General features: G+C 37.0%; 1 protein-coding gene across 4 annotated transcripts in view; it reads right to left on the bottom strand.

Moving 5' to 3' along the window:
- Btbd9 (BTB domain containing 9) overlaps nucleotides 1–27,413 on the bottom strand; it is a 403,587-nt gene that overhangs the window by 341,081 nt on the left and 35,093 nt on the right. For all 4 annotated transcript variants that reach the window (XM_048805236.1, XM_048805235.1, XM_015487348.2 and 1 more), the window contains exons 3-6: nucleotides 26,955–27,318; nucleotides 25,434–25,698; nucleotides 16,410–16,629; nucleotides 13,866–13,985 (exon numbers count right to left, since the gene is read on the bottom strand). In XM_048805236.1, coding sequence (XP_048661193.1) covers nucleotides 13,866–13,985; nucleotides 16,410–16,629; nucleotides 25,434–25,698; nucleotides 26,955–27,318 — 969 coding nt within the window. The remainder of the gene's footprint in view (nucleotides 1–13,865; nucleotides 13,986–16,409; nucleotides 16,630–25,433; nucleotides 25,699–26,954; nucleotides 27,319–27,413) is intronic.

Here is a 27,413-nt window from a genome sequence, read left to right on the forward strand (position 1 = left end):
ATATAAAAATGAAGTAAAGATATTGTGTCCACCTACAACTAAAAAATAAATATTTTTTTTAAAAAGTATAAATTTTTTTTTTTTATAAGATACGTGCCCTAGTTTAATTTTGTGTCTTCATGTGGATTTATAGATTTACTGCAGGTATCCTGAGCCAGGAATACAATCAGGTTTCAGGCCAGTTTGAAACTGGCTATTCTTAATTTTCATGAGTGTAGGACCATCAGATTATATGTTATGTCAGTGGACTGTGCTGTCTGTGGAACTTAATAAATTAATCATTTTCTTCAGACCTGAAGGAGAGTGATAAAACTTGGAGTCATAGGATATTAATGTACAATTTAAGGATTAAAAAATTTTCTATAAATAAATTGTGAACAATGGATTATTAAATGTTGACTTCCTTCCTACTATAAGACTGCAAGAATAAAAGTAAATTCTTCAGCTAAAAAAAAAAAAGTATAAAAAAAAGCCTTCTTCCTTTTCTCACCTCATCTTCACTTTCCTAAAGTTATCGATATTAAAGTATGTTCAATATGCTTTTATAAATCCACTTAAACATTTCTATACACAGACTGTTGACAAAAGCAGCATCATAATCAATATCTATAATGATAGTGTTTTTCACCTAACAATATTATGGACATTCCTCCAGGAATTCGTATGGATACAGTTATTTTAATTTAGTTAAACTATCTCTATACTTCTTGTTTTTTTTCTTTTTTTTTTTTTGTACCAGGGATTGAACCCAGACATGCTTTACCACTCAGCTGTATTTCCATTTTAATTAATTCCCTTATTGATATACATTTTAGTAGTTTTCAATTTTTGATGCTACAAACAATGCTGCTATAGAAATTTTCACATAGATATTTTCTTTGAATTTTACCAACAGGAAGCTGCAGCTCAATGGGCATATCCATGTTAGATTTTTCTATAAAGTAGACTTCGTTAATCACTGCTACATTAGTAAAATTGGTATTGCCCAGGCAAACAGCATGGCCTGTGTTGCCAGGGCCAGCGGACCCTTGCCATTCCTGATCCATTTGATCCCTCAGCAACGTCGGGCATCCCTGGCCTCTTCCACCTTCTTGAAACCACACTGTCCTTCTTGTTCTTCTCTTGCTGCCGTCCCTTCCTCATTTTCTTTGACAACTTCTCCTCTTCTACTTGAGCTCAGGTCTAGCTCTTTTCTTTTTCCTCTACATTTCTCTCTCTCTCTCACTCACTCTCTCTAATTAACTTCTATAGCTTCGAGAATCCACACCTCCTTTTTCAGCTCCAAGTCTGTGGTATATCTATTAATGCTCCTCAGAAGTCTCACAAGCTGAAGATCATGTCCCAAGTCCACTTGCCTCTAACTCCACTGTTACCATTTTTACACAAACAACCAATACCACTCTCGCACTACAAGGGGTGTTTCCCAACTGGTCTCTTATCAGTGTGACAAAGATTAAAACTAATAATACTCATTGTTAATAAGGAAGAAGATAAATAAGTGGTAGGAGTAAACTGGTACAATGCTCTTGGATGGCATGTGGTAATATGTTTCATCTGTTTTGTTTTGTTTGTGGTACTGAGGACTTGCTCTACCACTGAGCTATACCCTCAGCTACAGCATACTGTAGTTTTATCAGTATCAACATGTAAAATCTGCTACTTTAAAAAAAAATCATATTTTTATGTACTAACATAGAATGACAACCACGCTGAATATAAAGGTAATATTTTGAGATGGGGTCTTGTTAAGTTGCTGAGGCTGGTCTCAAACTTGCAATCCTCCTGTCTCAGCCTCCCAAGTAACTGGGATTATAGGCATTAGCCACCAAAACAGGATGTTTCACAATTTAATATGATTGTAATCCTTTGACTCTTCTGGCTTACAAATAATCAAATAAGTAGGCAAACACCGCAAGCCGGAATCATCCTAAAGATTCCTCAATGGGGAGATGGTTGTGAACAACAGTACCTGCTATTTTTAAAAAGGAAAAATCATATTTTAATGTACTAACAAAGAATGACAGCCACACTAAATATAAAGGTATACATGCAAGGTTTCAAAATAGCATGTACTATCTGAAAACTACTTTTGTAAATAACATGTTTAAGTATGATTATATTTAAAACACTAAAATATGCATCCTATATTCTAGTGAACATATGTCATATTTGTCAAATTGTATTTAAATGCATTAGTGGAATTGTTAACTCTTCTTTAAAACTCTCATGAAAAAAATCAACTTTCTAATCCATATCTTAATTTTTTTTTAGTTCACTTAAAGCAGGTTTATACATTCACCACCTTGATTTCAAGAAAATATCCTGAGTTGGAATATTGTTCTTAACCATATTTTTGCCCCAGAGAAATTAATGGCAAATGGAAGTTTACAGAGAAAAATATATTTGTGTATGTGACAGCTTACCGGTGTGATGTATTCATGAATCATACTGAAAATATGTCCCTTGAAATCAAAGAAAACAATATGTTTATACACAAAGAATATGCCCCAAAGTTCACCCAATAAAGAAAAGTGTTTAATCAAAATATTTGTTGACAGCTGGTTAGTGCTGATTCTGAAGTAGAGAAGAAAATCAGTGTCATTGTAGTCTTTTGTTTTATGTACAAGAGATGAATATGCAAATTAGCCCAAAATGGAGACTCATTATCTGTTTTACACTTCAAGTGTGATTTTAAGCACTGTAGGTATATACACACACACACACACATCTAGAATACACATATATCTCAACAAACCATGCACATCATCTGTTCAGAACTGGGAAACGCATGCAAGCTCCTACAACATTAAATGGAAGGCAGATGGTAGTCACTGATCAACAGACATAAAATAAAACCCTTCTAAATCCTACTCCTTCTAACAGTCTTTCTAATTTTTTCTTTAGAAAAATATCAAGCAGTTTTTCGTTACTGTTGATTTGCAACTCCAAAATTACAATGGGCAATGCAAAAGAGGATTTCAAAGAAAGAAAAATGTCTTTTGGCACTGATTCGCTTTCATAGTCTTAGGCAGGAGATAACAGTAACTTTGAAACTCACAGCATACTGTAGTTTTATCAGTATCTAATGTGTAAATTAGCTCTTTCTATAACTGGAGGTTTAGCTTTCAAAATACATAATTACTGATCATTTCAGTCTGCATCACATTTCTTTTGCAGGGTGAAATGAACTAAAACAGCTGTTACATCCTAATAGCTTTATAATGTGCACAGAATTTCTATGACTATTAGAAATTAAACCTATAGCTTCCTAACAGGCAGCACATATTCATGGGTATATATGACCCACATTATTTGGAAGAACAATTATTAACTTATAAAATTATAATTTGAAACATAATGAAGTAAGGCTGCTAAAGAAAATATTACAGCTCCTAAATGAGGTCAAAGCCACCAGTCCACATTGTCCAGCTCCCCCACCCCTTTTTTTGCATCAATAAAGCACTCTGGCTGAAGGAAGTCCAAGTGTTCATGCTACCACCATTCCCTGCAGGGATCGAGCCCTCTATTTTCATACTGGGAGATGAATTTTTAGAAGGTGAACCAAGCCTGGCACTCTGCCCAGAATTTCTGGCAGCTGACAGGCAATCTGGTTTTACTTCTGGTCCACTCTCCCCTGAGCTAACTTCCTATCCACAGAGAGCACCCTGATCTAGGGAACTTGTACCATTTATAATGATCACTGAGAAAGCTCTGATGATTTTATTAACCATGGGACTTGTACGTGCAGTTCTCTTTAAACATATTTCTGTGGAGTGAAATATTCTAAAATCTTGTTTCCTGGTATCTCTTTCTAACACTAGGGGAAAAAAAAAAAACAGCAGCGTTAAAAGGATTTTTTCCAGAAAAATTGATTACTATCCAGGCAACCGCATTCAGGGATGTTAAGAGATCTAAAGAGACCCAAAAAGAGATCTGATGAACTTCTACCAAAGGAATATAAGAGCAAGGTCCATGGACCACAAAATCATTAGAGAAGTACACAAGATATATATAATTAATGGCTAAATTAGATAGTTCAAGCTATAAATGTCATGAAAGGTCAGAGCAATCACTGCAAGGCAGAGTGGGGTGAAATCTGAATGTACCTAGGCCCAACTCTTCACCAATAAATGTATTAACTACTGAAACCATTATCTTCCTTGGATTACCATTTCCAAAGGAAACAGGACTGGAAAATGACTATGTAATTCACACTAAATCTGAGTCCAAGTTTGGTTTTTTACCTCCAAGATCTAGCTGTCCTTCTATCTTCTTTGTCTCATAAAAACTGAAGTCAATGAAGTTTGTTTCATTGAGAACACTCTTATCCCCTCTAGAAGGTGGATGGGAGATCCTAGAAACTATTCCCCAAGGTTTCATTAATTCCTGGGTCCTATTCCCAGTTCTATGGCTCACTTGTGTCTATTCCCTGTGCCAGAGGCCCTGGCTTACACTTAGGAGCCCAAGGTTCTTGGTGGCTTTGCTTTCTATTCTTTTCCTTGCTTTCTACCTGACAGACCCACCATCTCAGGCCTAATAGTTCAGTATATGCCATCGTTGTTTCCTAAGTTTCATTAATAAATGTTGGGAGAACAGTAGTACCAAAACAAATTCCAAAAGGAGATCTGGAATATGAACACTCATACATGAATATTCACTTCCTCACATGCAGCATATGCCCCACAGTGAAGAACCTAAAGAATGTATTATTTTGCTTAGCAAAAGAGACACTAGCTCAAATCATGTCTCCAAAAGGGGACTTTTCTTCCCTTCTTAGGAATTTTCACTGTTCTCTGTGACAATACCCCAATTAAGAGTTCTTTGCAGGGAGTCTTAATCTTATTCAAAGAAGATTTTAAAAATATAACTTTAACTAAAACCAAGTAAATCCCAGATATCTGACACATTTATCAAAGGTAACACAGAGGAGACTGTTATTCATGTATATTCTCTGAGCTTAGGGACATAGGGACAAGGTATGAGTGGGCAAATGGTAAATAGCCCATTTTGATAAGTGGCACAAAAGGGGGCATTTTCCATAAGAAAGAAAGACAAAGGTAGGGAAGGAGAGGACCCAATGGTGGCGAGCTCTGAGTGAAGGGTTTAGATTTGGCCAAATCCAATGCAGGGTCTGCCTATGACAACTGTCCTGAATACAGAAGACCCTTTCTCCCTTATTTGCCTGAATGATATCTAGGTCCTTTAAAACTCAGTTCAAATCCTCTCTGCAGTAGGACCACCCATAATTATGCTCCAGTGCATCCTTGTATATCTCTATTATCACTCCTATCATATTTTACTCTATCGGTTTTTAGAAAGTTGTCATCCCCACTATATTATTAAATTCTTGAGAGGGACTGTGTCTTGGTACCTAAACCAGATCCCTGAAGTACAGCAGGTATTCAATAAATGCCTGTCAGGTGAATGTCTGAATAAATAACTCTTATCAGTAATAAAGTGGTATTGAGGGACAATATTAAAAAAAAAAAAAAAGGATGTTTAATGATTCACTAGGGAGGTTCAATTTGAACTTAATCCTGGGCCTAACTGCTTGGGAAGCAACTGTTCGCAGAACCAAATATAGTTTGTATCCTTCTAGAACGAAAATCAGACAACGGCTGTTTATGATAATAATAATGGGTTATTAGTGTCATTAACATCATCTCATGCTATGGGCTTATTAAGACACTAATTTATATTCTAAAATTGTAAAACAAAATGCAAAAAGAAAAGGACAACCCTGATCTATTTTCTCCTGTTCCAATCCCCCCACTACACACAAAAGGATCTCAACATGTTATTATCCTTTAAACAAAATAAAACAAAAAAGCCTGGATTCAATTGAATAACTTATGCACAAACAGCCATTTCTCAAAGGTCTTACTGAATATAAAACACAGTGGGGTTTTTGTTGTGGGTTTTTTTTTCTTTTCTTAATAAGAAAATAAGAAGATTCTAGGTAAAAATAACAGATAATTTCTCAACTAAAAAAAAACTGCAATTCAATCATAATATATGAAATTTGTTTATAAACAGCCAAAGCACAACAAACCAGGAGTAAAGAACATCAGGTTCACTCTGTAATACTAAAATGATCTTAAGGGGAACAAAGGGGCAGGAAAATTCAAAGCTCTATTGACAAACTGACAAAACACATCTAGATAAAGGATTGCCACACTCTCTTTGGAGAATTTTTAAAAAGGAAACTTCCTCAATTGTTCATCATTATTAGTATGTGTGCGCTTACAGTCTGGGTGCCTGTGACCAGCACCAGAGTGTGGTCACGGCTGCCCTCTCTCCCAGCATTCCTGGAAGCCGCTCCTCCTAAAGAGGCAGCAAGCCTTCTTCTGGGCTCTAGGTCTCCTGTGCCAAAACAGAGCTATTCCTCCCTCCCTTTTATTCATTTGGTGCTGGGGACTGAGCCCAGGGCTTGGTGCAGGGTAAGGTGCTGTCACTGAGCCACACCCCCAGCCAAGCCCAGCTATTTCTTTACCTTACATCCAGCAGTGGCAAGTGACAACTGTGGAGCCAGAGAGATCTGGTTATAAATTCAGCTTTTCCAGGGCTCAGTTTCTTCATTTGTACCGTTAAGATAGTGGTTTTTCTCTCATAAGGCTATTAGGAGAATGGCATTTGCCTGACCCGTGGCAAATGTTCAATAAAAATGTTTGACTGCTCCCCTCTTGCCCATCCCTGAGGTCCTGCAACCCTGTCTCTCCTTATCCTCATTCCTCCTTTCTTCTCTTTTCTGATTCCTCATAAATATTTAGTGAATATATTTCCTTTTAAGTTACTCTTCTATTTATTTTAAAATTCCAAAAGAAGGTTAAAAAACGTATTTATATGAACTGAACAACGGTACCGCAGAAGCCCACAGACTATGCTTTGCAGATGACGACTCCAGGGCTAGCCAGCACCTGAATGTACATTTACGGACTAGGGCATAATTAATGCTCCACATCAGTAGGAAGACTTAAATAGTACAAATAGTTTCACATGTTATTTCACAAATCACAGGCTTCAGAACAATTTATATTTAAATATGATTTTATAAAAAAAAATTTCAAATTCTCTTTGGCTCTAAGTAAAATTGTTATAATTTAGCGACACCATGTGGCTACATTTTGCTTTGCATTCTTAGAAGAAAATGTTCCTCTGTAAGTAGGGTTGCTCTATGCTAGTTCAATTATGATATTCAAGTTCTTGGTAGAGGAAAAACTGAAACTGGATTGAACTCAAACCATTTTTTCAAGGTAAAACTATTCCTGCTTCTTTTACATCTGAATAAGGCATTTCTTAAATTGTGAAGCTCTCCAAATACATAAAGAAAGTAAAGGCTCAGCATAACTTTTGCTAGGATTCTAAGCCCTCCTGGTGAACCACTAAATACTGTGAAGGTGCCTACCTTTAAAAGTAAATAAATGTATCAACACCCAGTTAGGGAGCCACAGGCAACAAAAGAGAAAAGAAAGAAGACAGACAGGATTTGATACACTGTTAATATGGCAGAGGGAGGACGCTTCCATAAATAGCATGCTTATTTTCTCATTTGTTTAAGTCTCCTAGATCTGCAGCACAGTGTAGGTAGGTACTAGAATCTAATCAGAATGGGTGAAAAAAGTTATGCTGCATCTAATGATGGCAGGGATGAGGGGGAAACCTGGAATGTATGGTAGCAATAAAGGAGATGAAAGTACCTTATGCAAAAAACAGAACAGTTTTAGTATACATCTAATGAGGCCTCCCACAGTAGACCAGCCACTCCAAATACCATTCCATGTACACCCGGGAAAGCCTAAGGGTCAAAATAACCACCAGAAATGTCACTCCCTTCATCTCCCTTAAAACACTCACTCCCCTCTCTGGCCTTCCCTGACTACCCTCCCTAAAATACAACCTCCCTCCCTTCACCCTGTCACTATCCAATGCCATCTTCCTAATGCTTGTGTTCTGATGTTGTTTATATCTGTTTCTCCCAAATTCCATGAGTGCAGAAACCCCAGGGGTCTTCTTCAGTGTTATGACCTCAGTACTGAGCACAAAGTACAGCACAAAGTAGGCACCTATTCGTTGAATAAGTGAGTGAATAAACAGATGGATAAATGAGGAGAAATCTATTTCCTTGGCTGGTGAAGCATGCCTAAATTTCCTGTTGTAAGTGAAAACAGAACCATTCTGGTGAGATGTTTATCATCACTACGGCCTCTAATGTAACCCCCCGAGACCAGAAGACAGGCTGGCATCTGTAACACCCTTTCTTTTTTCTACAACACATTTGGCACATTGTAATTTCTCATTGTTAAAAAAAGAGGAAAATGGAGTGAAGGGAAACTACAATAATTAAAACATTCTACGATAGTCAAAGAAATCAATGGAACACAGAAGTACATAGGCTGGAATTCAGCACACGATAAATAGAGCCACTCACACTAAGAAATGTGGTAAGAAATCATTATTAAATGAATGGTCTTCGTCAACTGACTGGTCTTACCTGAAAATACATGCATAAAATATTCTGGATACATTTAATGTAGAGAGAGAAAAAAAATTAAGTGGTAGAAGAAATATATGAGATATATAGCATTCTTTAATGATGGAGTAAGGAACACTTTTCTAAACATGCTGTATAACAAGAAATCATTTAAAAAGACAGATTTGAGTAAATTTTAAAAGTGAAAATTTTTAAAACGTTCAATATGGCAGAAAATATGAATAAAATACTAAAAACTAATAAAAATTGCACCATACATGATAGGCAAAAAGATAATTCCTATGATATATACACATAGATGTATCAATGTATCTATGCACAGTTCTCACAGCAAAAAAGACAATCATCCATAAAAAATATGCACAAGAAAATTTTTTTTCTAAATAAGAAGTAACAAAATTACTTTAACTCACTGTCAAAGTCAAAAAAAAAGTAAAAAAACAAAACAAAAAGGCAGATCTTACAAACCATAATTAATTACACTGGCACAAAGTTAACAATGCCTGCATTATGAGGAAGAGGTATTTTCACATGCAATTGGAAAAAAACTGGATAAAGCCTTTCCACAGGACAAGTTTTATCAATATTTAAAATATATGCTACATGATAATATTATAATGAAAGACATTTCCATCTGACAATTAAAAACATAAGAAAGAAACCATGTTTTGCGTTAACCAGGTTCACCCTGCCGTGCCATGTGGTCAAGCTGTACCTTTCTCAAGCCCATCTGCCTTGGCTTCAGTAAACTTCCCTCCTCCAATTCTCCTCGTCTCTCTGACCAGCCCTTGTAGGTAAGTACCTCTGCCAACCATTCTCATCTCTTTGAGAACTTTGCTTTTAACTCTACTATTCTTCTCCCTCAGCTCTCAGGTTTTACCCCAAAATCACATGTGCAATTCCAGCCACCAGTCATGGAAGCTACTATGGTCTGGACATGTTCTGAGTGTCTCCCAAAGGTTTATGTGCTAGAAGCTTGGTCCCCAGTCTAACAGTTTCCAGGGGGTGGAGTTTTAAGAGGTGAGGCCTACTGGAAGGTGATTAGGTCATGGGACACCACCCTGGAAGGGATTAATGTAGTTCTCACAGGATCAGGCTGATTCTCACAAGAGTGGATTGTTCTGACGTAATGGCCCTCCATGTGATTGGCCTTTTCTGCACATGGCCATTTCTCTTTCCACTTTCCCACCATGTTTTGACATAGTCATGGAGGCCCTTGCTAGATGGCTGGCACCAGGTTGCACAGACTTTCTAGCAACAAGAATTGTAAGCCAAATGCCTCTTTTATTTACAAAGTACCCAGGCTCAGATGTTTTGTTACAGCAACGGTGTTATCAAGTCTTCTTATATTTCAGCAATATTATTTGGCTGATAAATTAATAGCAAGTTGAGAAACAGCTAGATATTATTTTTTAAAAATCCCCAAGGTACACAATATTTGCCACTCCTTACTGTTATTTTCTCTTCAGTCCTAGTCTCCACAATGTACAAACACTATGGAAAGGACTAGGAGAGAGCTCACTAGATACCAAGATGGCAATGTGAAGCTTGCAGATCAGGGTAAAGCATAAATTGCCTTCCTGAGAAAGAAACAGCTGACAAAACATAATACAGTTCTGAGAGCACATAAAAGATTGCACATGAATTGATAAGCCCCTTTCATCTTCGGCTAGGAACTAAAGGGGATGATTGGTCTAAGTTTTGGGCTACATAGAACAGCTTCCACTTAACCCACAAAGACCCCTAAAAAGAGCTGACAAAGAGTAAATCATTTCCCTCCACTCACTATCATGGTTGGAGCAATCACTAGCTTTGATGCCTGACATTATCCTTACTGCTATTAGATAACATCCACTATCTTAGCAAGGTAAATTCTGACTGAATTACACTGCCCAAGATATATGAATGCCAAATTTTATGTTATACTATGTATTTTACAAAAACTTTTTAAAATGTTTTATCAAAAACAAAATATATAAAAACTGCTGGAAACACACAAAAATGGGCAGATTGTTAAGATAAAGAGAACTATTTTAAGACTTGCTTTGGACTGCTACATACAGACTGACGAAATTAAATGCCGAAAAGACATGGCTCCTGAAATAAGGAACAGTGTCCTCTGAGTGAAAGTCAGCATGGCCAAAGAAAATGGCAAGATGATTCTCCTCCGAAGATCAAACACCAGTTGATAGTCTCAGAAATTAGAAAAAATAATAAAAATAACTTACTTACTGAGCCTCTGTTTCTAATCAAGCACTGTACTGTGCTCAGTACTTGTAAATATGCTGCCATGCAACTCTCCCTAAAGAGGGTGTTGCTTCTGTTCCTTGCAGATACCAGGGCTCAGAGACACAACTCCATCACAATATCAGCAAGAGATGAGATCAGGATCTGAGAGAGGTTCTGACTCCACAGCCCATAGCTTTTCTATTACAATGATGATTTCTAATCAGTTTTTACTGGACTTAGAAAGAGGACTGAGTAATCTCCCTTTCCCCAATTCATGGAGTATCTCTTCTGTGCATGCAATGAACAAAATCTTTCATCAATACATTACAGTTATATCCTTCAAGATTAACCTCAAAATTCACTTTCCTGAAGAACAGAAGGAAAGTGACCTTTGCAAACAATATAGAACCATTTACTCTTCTAGGTAGTTTTCCAGGATTCATACTCGCCTTAGTGAATACACTGATAAAATCTACCAAAGAACATATATACATATTCATGTTACTTTCTCTTCCTTACATGGTGCCTTGACACCATGAAACCTGTACTGAAAAGTACAGGTTTACAGAATATCTACTGCACACAAGGAAACAGTCTAAGCACTATGCAAAATGCTAAAAGATTAGAATCTATACGTCTTGCCTCTAAACGCTTGTAATTTTAGTATCAGAAGCAAGACAAACTTGCAAAGGACACTGAAGAGAAAAGGTCTCACACACGCACACGCACACACACACACACACAAATTAACATAATGTAAACTGAACATTTAACATGCTAAGGAAATAAAGTCTTTATTTGCCAAGTGAAACTCCTGAAAGAAATGTGTGTTGATCACTGTTTAGACAGTCCATAAATGATTGTTAGAAACACCAAGACCTTCTTAGATAATCAATAGAAACTTATTCTTAGATTCATTTAAAAATACTATCAAAACTCTAAAAATTACCAAAGGCTTAGTTTATGAAATATGTAGCTGTTAATAGAGTGATAAGGTTTTTAAAAAATATTTCTCAGTAATGTGGGTATCAAAACTCCTTCCTTTTCTTATTACCACCATCTTGAATAACACCTTGGCTCAATTTTTTTCAGAGCAGGGAGCTGTTATACCAAGACAAAAGCTAGCATCATAAATGCAATCAAGGTCTAAACACATAAAAACTATACTACCAAAGTCAAGGCCAGACAGGAGAGACAAAAGAAGAGAAGGATAAATAATATCCATTAATACATAAAGGAAAGTATGTTTTCTAAAAGGCAGAGATCGTGACTACAGGCACACGGCTCCCTCCTAGTAACTGGGGCTGTGAGGTGGGTAGAGCACATACACTGTCCTGGCTGGTATTATAGCCATGATGATTTGTTCTGGGATTCATATTCTTAGGATTTCAAATCAAATTCACTCCATATATCAGATGGTTTGACTGTTATCCTGCTTATTTTTTAATCCGATAACACCATAATAAGCCAAGTCAATGTAGACTTGATCTCCTCCTCCACGTTGGGTCCCCTCTTTCACTTTCCACAAATGCCTAGACAGCTCAGAGATATGGCATCTTCACTCAATTTCTTGTCCCTCTTATTTTAATCCATTCAAAACTTCTGTGATAAAAGAAATGCCAGACCTCAGTCACTTTAGTCCCTCTTTGGGGAAATAAAATTGATGTTTTTCATTTTCACACAAGAGGATAGAACAAATATTCTGAGGAACAATATTATATCCAGTCTTACCCATTAAAAAAAAAAAAAAAAAGTAGGCAACATTCTTTGCAGTACTAGAGGCTGAAAGGTTTTGTGGAGTTCTCAGGCTGAAGAGTTCAGCCTTATGCCATTAGCCTGTAAGTGTAACAAGTATGACAGCGACTTCTGACCAGGAGATGAAGTGCTGTGGAACATCCTCTCAGTCACAGTGGAAGTCAGCTGGGGTTGCAGGGGAGTTGGGGAAGGGAATAGGGGAAGAACCAGCTCCACATTCTCTCTAGTTACTCCAGTCATATCCTTTCCCCTCTCTCCCTGTCACAGCTGATTAAATGAATCAAGGGTTTTCTGCCTCTGATCTTTTACTTGAATGTGAAGAATATCTGAGGGCTGGGGCTATAGCTCAGTGGCAGAGCATCTAGCTAGCATGTGTGAGGCACTGGGTTTGATCCTTACCACCCACATAAAAATAAAACAAATAAAGGCATTCTGTCCATATACAACTATAAAAAAAAATTTAAAGAAATGTTTGAGAGCAATTTCATCATGAAAACAACAAAAGAATAAAACTACAGAATTTCAGAGGCCTTTAAGCACTTTCTCCATTTCCAATTGAATTTTGTAAGTTTTGTAGAATTTCAGAAAGTTATTTTAAATAATGATTTAAACCTAAAGGGAGAATACAAAATATTAGAACAGTGGCTTTTTAAAAACAATCTTGGAGCTGGGGTTGTGGCTCAGTGGTAGAGCGCTTGCCTTGCATATGTGAGGCATTGGGTTTAATTCTCAGCACCACATATAAATAAATGAGCAAAATAAAGGCCCATCTACATCCAACATCTAAAAAGAATATTTTAAAAAACAATCTCACCTGAGGCAGCAGTACCTTAACAATAACAGAAGCTGAGGTGCTATGGTGGGAGGGAGGGTGTGGGTATGGAGTCCTGCAGCGAGTATCCCGGGCCCCAGACCCAATCCCACCTAAAACACCTGTTCTGTCAAACCCATCTAGCCACGGACATAGAGGACAGAACACATGCACCCGCTATCCAAAAACCTCCTACTGGCCCAAGCATTGCCAGAAAAACCTCCAGAAGTCTCTCCTGGCTTCCGTGGGAAGAACACGCCCTAACCGAGTCTGCTTTCCATGTACAGCAGGGAGTTTCAAAGGTATCTCCACTTCGCAAGTGTTCCCTGTCCCTTCTCATTCTTCACATTTTTGCACATAAATATGGTAAAAGGCATGTTGAATAGTTCTATATTGCATTCTAAATATTAAGGTGCATAATTTTCCATATTTTCCCTAAGTTTTTTCTCCCTTGGGTTGTATTTGGTAGTTGATACCCTGAAAAACTTCTTCCACAACACAGAAAAATGCAGTCTCCATCTCAAAGCTCAAATCTCCTTAAATAAATATCAAAATCACTTATTAACCATGAGAACTAACCTGCAGACACGAGCTGGAAAATACAACTTTTGCCAAGACCGACATAGATATTGCGAATGATCTATCACTCTGATCCAATCAAGTTCATCCATTGACACTTCAATAAAGTAGGAATAAGACCTATGAATCAAAAGGGAAAAGACATTAAAACAACAATACTAAGCTATACTTAAATGTTAAAAAGTACCAAAAATATAGAATTAACTAATTATATTTTCTGTACAACAAATTTTTATAACAATGAAAATTACGTATATCCCTCTTTTGTATCATTCACCACAGTGTATCAGAATTCTCTCTCAGCTCGTCTGTCTGCCTCATCAAATCACAAACTGCTTAAGAACAAGGACCACAGCTCAGTAAATATCAAAAGCAAGCAAGACATTTGTTCCTTTTCAAATATGGCCAGGATGTCTTGGTCACACCATAATAGCAGATTAATAGAGCTGATAGGAAGAAGAGAGGGGAGGAAAAAGAAAACAGAGAAGCACTAAGTCCCTGGCCTAGTGCTTAGCCCTCCCCTCTTGGGGGAAAGCCAACTTGGAATGGTTCCCCACAGAGGCTAGTGTATATCCTGCCGCCTCTCTGTCTCCTACCATCCAGCACACACAAGCAGCCTGCAAAAAAATAAATGATATGGGTGAAGAGATAATGAGTGTTTCCTTTGGATACAACTTAAACCTAGCCAGCTAATAACCTGGCAGTAATGAAAATAGCCCATCATCCTCCCCAAGTCAGCTACCCTGCACCATTACATGCTGGTCCCATACTCGACAAATCTATATTCCTTGTCATAAAGCCAAATTTAAATTTGCGGTGCAGTTATTACTTGTACTGTAATATCAACAGGAACAATCTTGGAAGATTTAGGTGACCATAAATGTCAGCCTGCAACCTACAGTTGTGACCAGAAAAGGTCAGCTTATTTTGTGTCATCCCCTCATTTTCTGCTGTACCCTCACCTCCCATTCATTTTATCACTCAGTCTCAAACTGGTTATAACCTTTTATTGAACCTCTCTGGGTTATCAGTAATCCAGGATATAATTTTACAACATGTCAAAATCTTTTTGGCTTAAGATTTTGAGTTTTTCACCTCTGCTTATAATGATAACAATTTTTGTGAGAAAAGAACAGTTCCATGGTAAAGTTAAGCCCCAGTGAATATAACACAGATATTAAAACAAAGTGGCCTATATTTAATATTATGAAAACAATGATAAGTACTCTGTGTTTCAAATACACAAACCATTTCTCTTATTAATTTGCACTTTTGTACTAATTTCATCATTAATTAGATGAGCAAATGTTCAAGCTTTTAGAACTATGCCTACCACATAAAAGTAATGAAAAGTTTCATATAAATATTATCATTATATTGTTATTATTAATCAGAGACTCTTGGAAATGAGATGTGAGCTAGCTCCACTTTTACAATTAAACATCAAATCATATCCACCAAGACACATGTCAAGATATATATTAATAAAAAGGAAACCAAAAGTGATAACCCAGGGACCTTGTCCATCCACACACCTGCGAAATCCCGGCTCATCTCAGAGAGATTCCCTCATACATGACTCAAATAGCCCAAGAGGCGAGGGCAGTGGCCGCGCAGGAGAAACGCACTATGCCCCATGAGGCTTTCAGGGCATCATCACCATTAATACTAAGCCCTTCATGACCAGGCCAAAAAAGGCAAAAATAGGGCCCCGTTCCTGGGAGGGAGGGTTTAGGTCAATGATAAGTAGCAGCAAGACAATTCAGTTCTGGTACTTCTGCCATCATGGATGGACCCTAGAAGCCACTGTGGGTGAAAGTATCCCAGTGGCTGGAAGGCAGAATCCTGAAACCACTGAGGAACGTGGGTCCCAGGCTGGAGCACAACAAATTTTTTCACAAATTTCTTTTGTTTTGAGGAGGATATTTATCCACATATTAAAAGACAATTTCTTCATCCATAGGATAAAATGCATGCAAAATGTTGTTATAATATCCAAAAGTAAGGAATTGAGTGAATAATGTTAACCTAAAAGGTACAATATAAGACTACCATTGAAAGTAACATTTTAGAGGACTATCCTCAAAAGGGTAGAATATTTAAAATGTATTAATTAAAAAGTGAAGTTAACTTTTGTAAATCCTATCTTTATCTTTATTTTGTAACACTATATATGCAGGTGTTATGAGTGTGTGTGTGTGTGTATGTGTGTGTGTGTGTGTCTAGGCATGATTTAAACACACTAGTTAAATACATGCAAAACTGAATAATGGGTGGAAAGATTACTAGCAATTTTTATTTTCTTCTGAGTACTTTTTGATATTTTCCACAATAAACACATATTCACTACTTTTTTAAGTAGGAAAAAAAACCCATGTTTTTAAAGGAATATAACCATTAACTCCTCCCACAGAACTAGCTTCAAGATAAACATCAGAATGATGACTAAAATGAATCATTAAAATCTGTAAAACCAAAGTAGATGGCCATAAAGTTAGGTTACCTCCATCAAACATAAATATCCGTTTCTCTCTAATGACTCACCGGCTGTCCCGGTCCCACAGGAGTATCCGTATGTGATTGATGATGGACGGTTGGCCTAGCTTAATCTCAATGCCTGAACGGCAGTCATCATCAATTGGGTGCCTAGAAAATCCGTGATCCAAATCATAATTTTGAGTATCACCATCTAATAAGGCAGACTTCAGCTCCCCTTTTACAACTTGGGCTCCATACTTCATAGTTGCGATGTTTTCTTCTGGAACTTCAATTAAAAATAGAGAAAGCAAGGTTAAAGGTTACTTATTAAATAATTCTATATTTTGGGGGGGAAAGACAAAATTCTAGGTTTTAAATGATTCTCTTATCTGCATTTAATTTTAAAATGGCATAGACAAGTCTATGAGGGTAGAAGATACAGAAGATCTGTAAGGATAAAGACAATATCCAAAGTTCTAATGAAACGTCACTATCACACCCACGATGTGCCTGGAACTAAATCTTTTTAAGAAAAAGTTAATAATATTAGAAAAGGCATGTACTGGGATAAACCAATCAGCTCTGCTGAATTCATTCTGTTAGTAGCTTTAATTTAAGATTTACAGGACAAAGATAGCACGGAGAATGACCTGTACTGCCATCTGGACTAAGAGCAACATACAAAAGCAAAGCAAACAGGTCAGACATCTGATAAGAGGAGAGAAAGAAGGGTTCCAATGTAGCATAGCTGAGAGACACACATGGACATGTTGGATCACTTCATCTAGCTAAAAACCAAGACTACGTCTAGAAGAAAATATATTTCACCTCACTTGAGAATTTTTTAAATGAAAATTCAGTCTGTCATCAAAATCAGTATTATGATTATTATTAATCCCTCTCTCCCTTCTCCAATATCAGATTTATTAAACATCTATTGTGCCTGGGACTTCAAAGTTTACTATGCAAATTATGTTCCACAGCTCTGGAACCTGTCTCCCAGATACTAACATTCTAAAACTGACACTCTCATAAAAAGAAAAGAGGCTGCACGTTAAGAGGCTGAGGAGGCACAGTTTAGACATGGCTCCACCTTTAACCACGTATGTCACTTCAGGGAAGATACCCTCTCAAACTTCACTTTCTTAAGAGGATAATACTACCCTGTCTGTTTAAGGATTGAATGAGGTGATGCTTGTAAAGCAGATAGTATGCTCTCAAAAACTGCCATTACTATTATTAAACATATATATAAAAACACACAATAAGCCAACTATACAAGTTTATAGACTGTAAGTAAACACCAAATCCTCATGGCACGCATATGTCTTGGCTGTGTGATTTGAAGAAAGGTAAAGTGTGAGCTATAATCAAAGTGTTAGGGGAAAGATGGTAAGTAATTCACCACTGCACATTTCTTGGAAAATTGGTTTTTCAAAACATTTAGAATGGGGACCAGTAAAAAGAGTGGCTCCAGAAGAGGACAATAAATACAGCTGAAAAGTGGAGGGTGGAGAAGATCTAAGCAACTAGCCAGAGACTGAGGAGACTCAGCAACCACAACTGCAGTCACTCTCAGCTGCTTGCCATCAGAAGCTGAGTGGCACAGACTGATGACTTTCTAAGGTCTGTTAGCTTACAATAATCATGAACGTTCTTCCTGTTCATTTAACAAACCTCGTGTAATGCGTATACTAGGTGCTACACACTGTTCTAAGCACTTGACAAATACCAAATCCTTAGAAACAGTACTTCTAACACATCCATTTTGCAGATGAGAAATGGAGGCAGAGAAAAGTTAGATGCACTTGCTTGCCCAAGGTCATACAACCAGCAAGTAGCAAAGCTGAGGTCAGAATCCAGGCAGTCTGTCTGCAGGGCCCCACATCTAACACAGTGCTGTGCTGCCTCCCTGTGAGGTTTCTGATGGCATGGCCACACCTATTCTCTTTCTAACCCCCACTTCCCTCCAAGGTTGCTTAAGACCCAGAGGAAAGAAACAATCTGATACAGATTTTTAAAAAAATAAAAATGGGAATTGGGATTTTTTTAAATATTTTTTTGTAGTTGTAGATGAAGTGCTGAGAATCAAACCCAGTGCCTCACACATGCTATGCGAGTGCTCTACCACTGAGCCATGATCCCAGCCCAAGAAGTGGAATTTTAAAATGAAAAAAAAAAATCTAGATTTGAGATTCAGGCCCTATTATTCACTGTCCTTCAGTGAGGCTTCTTAGTCTCTCTAAATCTGTTTTCTTGGTTGAACCAGGGTTACTTTACCACTGAGCTGCATCCCCATCCTTTTTAATTTTTGAGATAGGGTCTCACTAAGTTGCTAAGGCTGGTCTTGGCTTCCACCATCACTGAGATTCTAGGTATTTGTCAACATACCCAGATAAATGTGTTTTCTTATCTAAAAATAATAAATAATGCTTTTTCTAACCCATCTCCTAGGGTCGCTGTAAAAACAAAATTATACTACAAGCAACATATGCTAAAGTACCGTGTAAGTACATAGGCTTCATTTCAGTCAAGAAGTTTATGAGGGGCTGGGGTTGTGGCTCAGTGGTAGAGCACCTACCTAGTATGTGTGAGGCACTGGGTTCGATCCTTAGCACCAAGTAAAAATAAATAAAGGTATTGTGTCCACCTACAACTAAAAAAAGTTTAAAAAAAAAGAAAAAGATATTTATGAGAACTCATTTGATGCCAGGTACTGTAAAAGCAGCACTGGGAGTGACTTGGTGAATCAGACCAAGATGGGTCCTTCTGACCCCTCCAATCTAGAGATGAAGTACTTTATAAGCAAGCAAACAAGGCTTCAAATTTGTGCTTTTCAATATCATTAACCACTTGGTTAAAAAAAATTATATATATATATCAGTCATTAACCACTTTGTCCCTCCTTGCTGGGAATAAAATGTGGAGGCACAAAATCTGTGGTTGCTGACCACTGGAACCATCTCCTCTAGTTCTGACACCACCAGGAGATAAATTTAAGCCAAAGAGGGGAACATCGAGCTTTCAGATTTAGAGACTGATGCCACCTTTGATTTTCTCTTAACATAAGGTTCTTCAGCAGTAAAATTTATCAAGCTAGGAATAATATACTAGGCACAAGAGTTTCAAATGACTGTAACTCAAAGTCTAAATAGAAATGAAATGTCTTTCACAAGTACAGTTCTTTTTTTGAAGTTCATTTCAAAAGTACTTGAGAACTTTTCTAGCCATTCTTGATAGATTCATTCTCTGACAGTATCTTTTGCTTCAAAATGGAGAACACTTATACAAGTGGAAATTCTCTCATGGTAACTAGACTGAGTATCTTTCTGGAAAAAATATAACTCCCAATATTTTATGAAAAATCTACAGTTAAATAATGAATTCAGTAGGAAAAGTGATTATGAAAAAAATTCAAATCATAAAAAATCCAAACCATGAATTTTCTTAGTAACCTCTATTGGTAGAGAAAAGAGTTCTCAAAAAATACAAGCTGGTAGGGAACAAATAAGATAGTAGAGAGAAGTCATGATTTTCTTTATACTTGTAATTTTAATGAATTTTATAAATATTTAAAAAATTATTGAAACCCTATACTAGTAGAAACAAATCAATTGTTAGAAAGGAAAAATGGGGCAGGACCTGTCCCTAGCTACATAGTGCCAAAATCTGAGTGGTGCTGGAGTAGTATCCTGTGTGTTTAATATCTTTTTGTTCTTCATCATCTTTTATTGGACTCTCTATTACATGTAGCTTCAAAATAGATTATATGGATCCAGACTTAGTTCTCTACTCACTGGAATCTCCTTACCCAATTCTGTCACCTAAATCATCTTCTACTCCCCATCCTGATTTCCCTAAAGAATGTGTAAATCCTCCTCCCTGGATACTCCCCATAACAAACACAGCATTACAAATGACTTTCTTAACAACTCCTGTCTTACCTTAGTTTTCTCCATTATCCCCACTCTCTACAGGCCTCCTTTCCACATTCACCAATACTAGTACTCGAACACACCACAAAATGGAAATTTAAAAGACCCCCAGCAGGAGAATCTAAGGAAGAGTACTGGCCTCAGCAGGCAGAAGTCCAGCACTTTTATTTTAGCTTAGGCACTGACTTTACTTGGTAACTTTGGATAGTTACCTAGAAAGATTCTAGAACTAAATGTGAACTTCATTCTGTTTATTTAAACAACAAAAAAACAACAAGACCTGAGCTGCCTACTATGTGCCTGCTGTCCTGGACCCAGCCCTCTGGAGCTCACCATCTCATGAGACAAGAGCACAACTATGCACACTAAATACCTCTGCAGAGACAGGCTCATTAGAGATAATTCACGAATCCCTAGTTGACAGGATTTCTGCATCACAACAAACTACAGCTGGGAAGATACAAGAGCAACAAAAGTCCAAGAGCTTTAAAAGCATGAAAGGTTCAATATGCACTATCTTTCTGTGATGATGAAGCAAATTCTAGTTTAGAAATCAGGAAAGGATTCATTTATTTATTTTAAAAGTCTATATTCAGGGATTATGCTACGTGCTGGAAAAATGCAAAAAAAAAAAAAAAAAAAGACGTAATTAAGTCCTTAGGAATTTCAGTCCAATAGGAGCCTAGGCAAGTAAACAACTAGAATATCACAGTAGCAAAGCTCCCCATCTGATGACTAGAACTATGGAAACAGGCACAGGGTGAACGGACAAATTTAAACACACACACACCAATAAATTGACTTTTGCCCAATACAAAAATCTTGAGAATAGAATTTGTGATGAAGCTCCCTGTTATAAACAGGCAGAAACAAGAAATTACTGTTCTCTTTCCCAAAGTGTAAAGCCTGATATATACAAAACAAAGTAGCTCAGCCTTAATAGAAAAAGCACTAACTTTCAAGACAGAAATCTCTCCATAGCCAAGATAAAACCAAATGTTGAGATGTTACAAGTATTTCAAATAGCCTAAGGAAAAAAAATAATTTCATTAAAAAGTTAATTTCTCTCTCCCAGCTGTATAGATAAATGCTCATCATTATATATGCATAAAACTAGTCTAAACTACTTTCCAGAAAGACCAGTCATCACTGGTAAGTTAAAAATATCCCCTGGATCTTCTTTTTTTAAGGAGGAAAAAATATCTCTTTAATTTTATAAAAGCTTCAGGACATGCAGCTTTAAGAATTAAACCTTGTACTAATCAAATATAATGAATTCAGAGAAAAAGCATTAGAGTCCATGCTCCTGTCCCCAAGGTAGGACCTCCTTCCATTTCATAAAAAGTCCCTAAAGACACAAAACATAGGGCCAGGGAGGAGCAAACCAAACAAATAAATTCTGTCAATAATTCCAAAGTAAGTATACCTATCTTTTCAAATCATCAGAAACAATTCTGAAACTTTAGAACTTTTCTCCTAATTGAAGAAATTTGATAAAAAATAATGCTAGGGGGTCTGGGGTTATGGCTCAGCAGTTGAGCACTCACCTAGCACGTGCGAGGCCCTGGGTTTGATCCTTAGCACCACATAAAAAATAAATAAAGGTATTGTGTCCAACTACAACTAAAAACTAAATATTTTAAAAAGTAATAATAATGCTAGGGCTGGGTTGTGGCTCTGAGGTAGAGCACTCACCTACCATGCATGAGGCACTGGATTCGATCCATAGTACCACATAAAAATAAATATTTTATCTACCTATGACTAAAAAATAAATTTAAATAATAATAACAACATCAACAACGATGACGTGGATTTTGGATAACGACTTAGAAAATAATTAACATCTTTATGCTATGCCTCCTTAGTATTTATATTATTGATTTTACTATTCAAACACTTGAAAAGTCAGGAAAAAAAACAGCTTGCTATTTAATCATTATTCAAGTTTAGAAGCTAGATAAAAGATTACCAAACATTTACATTATCTGTTCCTGGAGCTCCCCTCTCTGAATTACTCCAACAAGAAGAATTGAACATTGATGAACAATAATCATAGTAAGTGCATCATTCTATAACCGAATGCCTCTCCTGGCTGATTATGCCTTTCACAGGTAATCTCATGGGTTTATTACAACCCAGATCTTATACATATTTGTACCAGCTGAGCAAATCCAAGCTACCAGTAACTATGTGAAATGTCCAAAGTACCGCCTCATTCCTGCAGCCATGTCCTAAGCCTGTCCCCTTAACAAATCCATTTCCAAGGTCCTATCAGCAGCTCAGATCAAATCTAGAACAAGAAGGGATGGCAGGGAGTTTCCACAAGAAAGAAGACAACAACAAGGATTTACAAAGTCTAAAATTAACTACTACCCCACCCTCCATCCACCCACACTTCATCCAAGGCTGATCCTCAGCCAGCACCTCTTCCTGGACCCTCCCAACCTGTTTTCTACCACAGTATTTCTCTACAACCTTTTACCCCACATATCAGATAGCTGACACATCCTATCTGCTGTCTGTTCAAACATTCATGGCCTAATTCCCTGTGTAGCCAGGCTTCCGTGCAGACTACTTACCAACTCACAACTTTACAGCCAAAGCCTCCTCTCAATTCTTACTGGCCTTGACCTCCTAGCATCACAAGATGCCATAAACCACGCCCTTCATATAAAAGCTCTCCCCTCAGTCTCTGTGGCAGTCCTCTGTCTCAGTGGTCTCTCCACCTCTCCAACCCTTCCTTCTCTACCTTATGGCCCCTAGCCATAGGTCTTCACCATGTCTCAGACTTTGATTTTTATTTCTTTCTCTATATTCTAGTCCAGGTTTCAATTCTTTTTATCATCAGCTTTGACTGCTTCCTAAACAACAGTAATGTGTTTCCACTTCCTATCAGATATTTCTTTTTAATTCAGTTACCAAGAGTCTGCTATATGCTATTCAGTGTGTTAAATGGTAATGACACAAAGATCAATGAGATCTACAAAGATCATCTCTGCCTTCAAGGATCAAGACAAGTAAACAAATATGTTTAAAATAATGTGATCAATGGGACAACTCCCACACAGATGTCGAGATGAGGAAGAACATATCAATACTACAACAATGGCTTTCTATATTGAGCTTTCTATACACACATTATTTTTGCACATTATTTGTACACTTTATTTCAATTAATTCTTGTAACAGTAGTAGAAGATACAAAAGTAAAACTCTTCTATTACCAGATCATATAACTGGTAAATGACTTATTCAGGATTAGAAATAAAGTTTGTCTGGCCTCAAAAAAATCAATACTTTTTGTCTATGCCTAGTGAAAAGAAATCTAGATCTGATGAGTCAGGAGATGAATCCAGGCTAAGGATACCTGTTTAAGATCAATCAGTATTTCAAGCATGTCTAACACCATGGTCAAGGAAGAGATCACTCAGAGAAATGACTAACATTAGACAGAATTTACAGCTTAAATGTCCCAGAAACCCTCAAATGCAATAAATCAAAAACCAAGCTCAGCCTATATTTCATTAACTCTAAGGAATGTCTTTCAAATTTCAACAATTCTGAAATTAGGATATCATAGAGTGCCATGATTTAATTGGCAGTATTCTTTTCTTTCTTGGTGGTACATAAAATAATGCCTCAGAATTTCTGGCTTCTTCAATTTGAAAAAATATGTTAACTTTATCCTAAATTTGGTACCCAACTTTAAATCCCTTGAATCACTAAAATCTGATTTTTTCCATAATATCCCTTATCTTCCATTATCTTCCATTTTTCTGACACCACCTGGTATAACACTGTTATCAATTGTGTACAGATTAAGATTAGGAAGACCTCACTGGTCTTCCTAAATTCAGTTACTCCCTATTCCAAATCATCAAGGACAGCACCACAGATCAATCTGCCCAGACCTCAACTGTGCACCTGCTGCTGTCCCTCTGCGCTCCCCATGCATAACAAGGACATTCCAAGCAGTTTCAAAGACTTCCATGATTTGGCTTGAAATGACCTATACATAATTTATTATTAATCAACATAAGCCTTCTATTCTTTTTTATTATTTTTTAGTTATAGATAGATAATACTTTTATTTTATTTACTTATTTTTATGTGGTGCTGAGGATAGAACCCAGTGCCTCACATATGCTAGGCAAGTGTTCTACCACCCACTGAGCCACAACTCTAGCCCCATAAGCCTTCTATTCTAATCAGGCTCTTCTAGATGTGGCCCCTCAAATGCTCTAACCTCTATCTAATTAGCCTCACTGGTATTCCCACCTGAAATTCACCCAAAACTGATGCCATTCAAATCAAACTTGAGCTTCATAAGCTCCATGAAATCTCCCTCATTCTAAGCCACTCTCTGAAATGGCATAGCATGTACCCTCTTGGACACTGTATTTAAGTTTCCCTGCAAGTTATATCTTATATCACAATGAAATTAAAAGGATCAAAGGTAGAGACTGTTTTTTTACACTTATGCAGCATAATTTAGTGGTTACTTACACAGACTCTGAAGTCAAACTACATAGGTTTGATTCTTCGCTCCTTGTTTTTCTGTGTGACCTTGGGCAAGTTACTAATGTCTCTGTGCTTCCTCATTTGTAAAATTAGTTAAACATAAGAACTACCTCACAAAGAGCTATGAAATCTAAATGGTCAGGTTGGAAGGACCTGTTCTCACTGCACAGTAAGCATTTGATAAGTGTTAATTACTATTATTTTCACTAATAAAAAAATTTACCACATAAGTATTGAAAATGCCATATCAATGTTAAATATCAGGGCTGTTATTTAGAATCTCCATAACTGTAATACCAAAATATATACACAGCATGTACTAAGTACTTCTCTGATGGTGGAAGTGAAGAAAGGTCTTAGGATGCAAAGCAGCTTTTCAGAAAAATGATTTCTAATATTCTGGGGAATAGATGAAATTTGTCCAGGAATAACTAGAAATATTCATGTGGGGGTCTAATAAATCTCAGGAAGAATTCATAGATAATAACAGGAAAGATATTCCATAGGAACTAGAGATGTTTAGCCCTACATATACCATTTATACCTGCACTATGGTTTTGTAGTGAGTAGCTACAAATGGCAAAAGATGCAAATAAAACTTCTGGTGAATTTAGGATAACCAGGTACTTACTGAGCATGCCTCTATAATTGAGGTCCATATCCCGGCTCTCCGACCGTACTTTAATAGCATCCAGAATGGCGTCCGGAGACAACAGTCCCGAGGGCCTCACAACATTGAGAAGTTCAGTGAGGCTCATCAAAGGTAAACGCACAGCCTGCATGATTTCCACATGATTCTCCTTTGAGTTGTGCTTACACCAGTTTAACAAGGCTAAGAAAATATCTTTTTCAGGAGCCGCAAATGAATCTCTTAACACAATGTTTAAAAGTGCTGTCTGAAAATGATAAAAAAGGAAAAATCCAGTTATGATAGAGACCAACCATGTGTACAATCAATCAGCCTAGGCTTTACAGAACTGCAGATATCACTTATATTTAGATAATTCCTTCTGACCTTCATCTTTCCTTATGCCACTTGCTTATTATGGCTGCCTTAATAATAAGAAAGGATGGTAGCACCTTTCCTTCCTGCCCAGGTACCTTGTACTACTAGATGGTCTCTCCAATACATCTGTACCTGTCTTTTTTAAAATAGCAGGAAGAAAAGTGACCAAGTGAAGAGCTCTCAAAACATAACAAGTTCTTTAGGAGAACATACACTTGTAAATCAATAAGATACATCTGGCATTTGAAAATTAAAATCTTTTAATCTTAGTATCACTGCACTACCATATTTTGATTCTTGGATCTCCAAACTAATCTCTACCAACACCGGTGTAACCCTCAAACATCCCTGCCTTTAAAATTAAGTAAGATTATAAAAATCATAGTTTACACTCAAACCAAGATATGCAGCTTTTTGAAGGTTTTTTTTTTTTTTTCATTAGAGATATTTAAGTCCTAGGAGAGACAACCATTACCGAGGGTTCAGAGAAAGACTTGAGCAAAATAGTTTTACTCTACCTATGATAGTGAATTTTGAGCCAGCCAAAAAAAAAAAAGCAGTGTTTTAAATACATCAATTTTCCCTCTTGCTAAAAAAATGATTAAGGGCTATGGTCATGGCTCAACTGTGGAGTGCTTGCCCAGCACATGTGAGGCCCTGGGTTCGATCTTCAGCATCACATAAAAATAAATAAATAAAATAAAAGTATTGTGTCCAACTACAACTAAAATATATATATATGTATGTGTATATATATATATATATATATATATATATATATTTTTTTTTTTTTTTTAAAAGAATGATTAGTTGCACTCTCCGTCAGAGAAATACAAAACCAAGAAGTAGTATGCAGTACCACAAAGGACCCTATTTGGCTGTCATCATCCTGAAAATAATCACCCAACAGCACAGTCTCTTTTGCACATAAAACTTGCTAGAAGACTCTTAAAAGAAAACAGAATCAATTAGCTTCTCTTCTTCTCTGATCTACAGTCCCAGCAAGCAGAGGCAAGTGGCTAGACAGATATCATTGGTATCAAAGAGGTTCTATATTTTTTGTTTTTAGTTCATTATTGTATTGCCACTGTACCCATATAAATAAAACAATGCATGCCTACAAACTACTTGCAAACAACAACACACCTTGGAAAGGGAGAGGAAACCTTCACTTGAGAGCACCTCCTGAGCATTTCTGTCCATGAACATGCAGCACATACAAGTTAACTTGGGAAGTGAGTAGAGACTGGCGACATCAAAAGTCATACAGACATTCTGAATGTTAAGTATGGTGCAGAGATACTCAGAGGTAGAATCCTCCAGCTCTGGAAATCCATATTTATGAGCCAGGCTCAAAAAGTCCAGCAGCACCTCCTCCTTCTCATCTGTCAGTGTCGCCCTCCCAGTGTAGATGTATTTGAGTAGCATTGTGAATGCTTCTGCAGTGGTGTCTTGAAGAGGGATTTCTGCTTCAGGCTGAGACTCCCGCATTCCACCATACAGCAACGCTCTACACATCAGAGAAGAAACACAGGAAGAAAGCCTCAGTAAGATTTGCTACAAAATATGTGAAATAATAGTTATCAGTGTTATACAAACATACAT

Source organism: Marmota marmota, unplaced genomic scaffold (assembly GCF_001458135.2).
Source record: "Marmota marmota marmota unplaced genomic scaffold, marMar, whole genome shotgun sequence".
In the NCBI taxonomy this organism is placed as follows: Eukaryota; Metazoa; Chordata; class Mammalia; order Rodentia; family Sciuridae; genus Marmota; species Marmota marmota.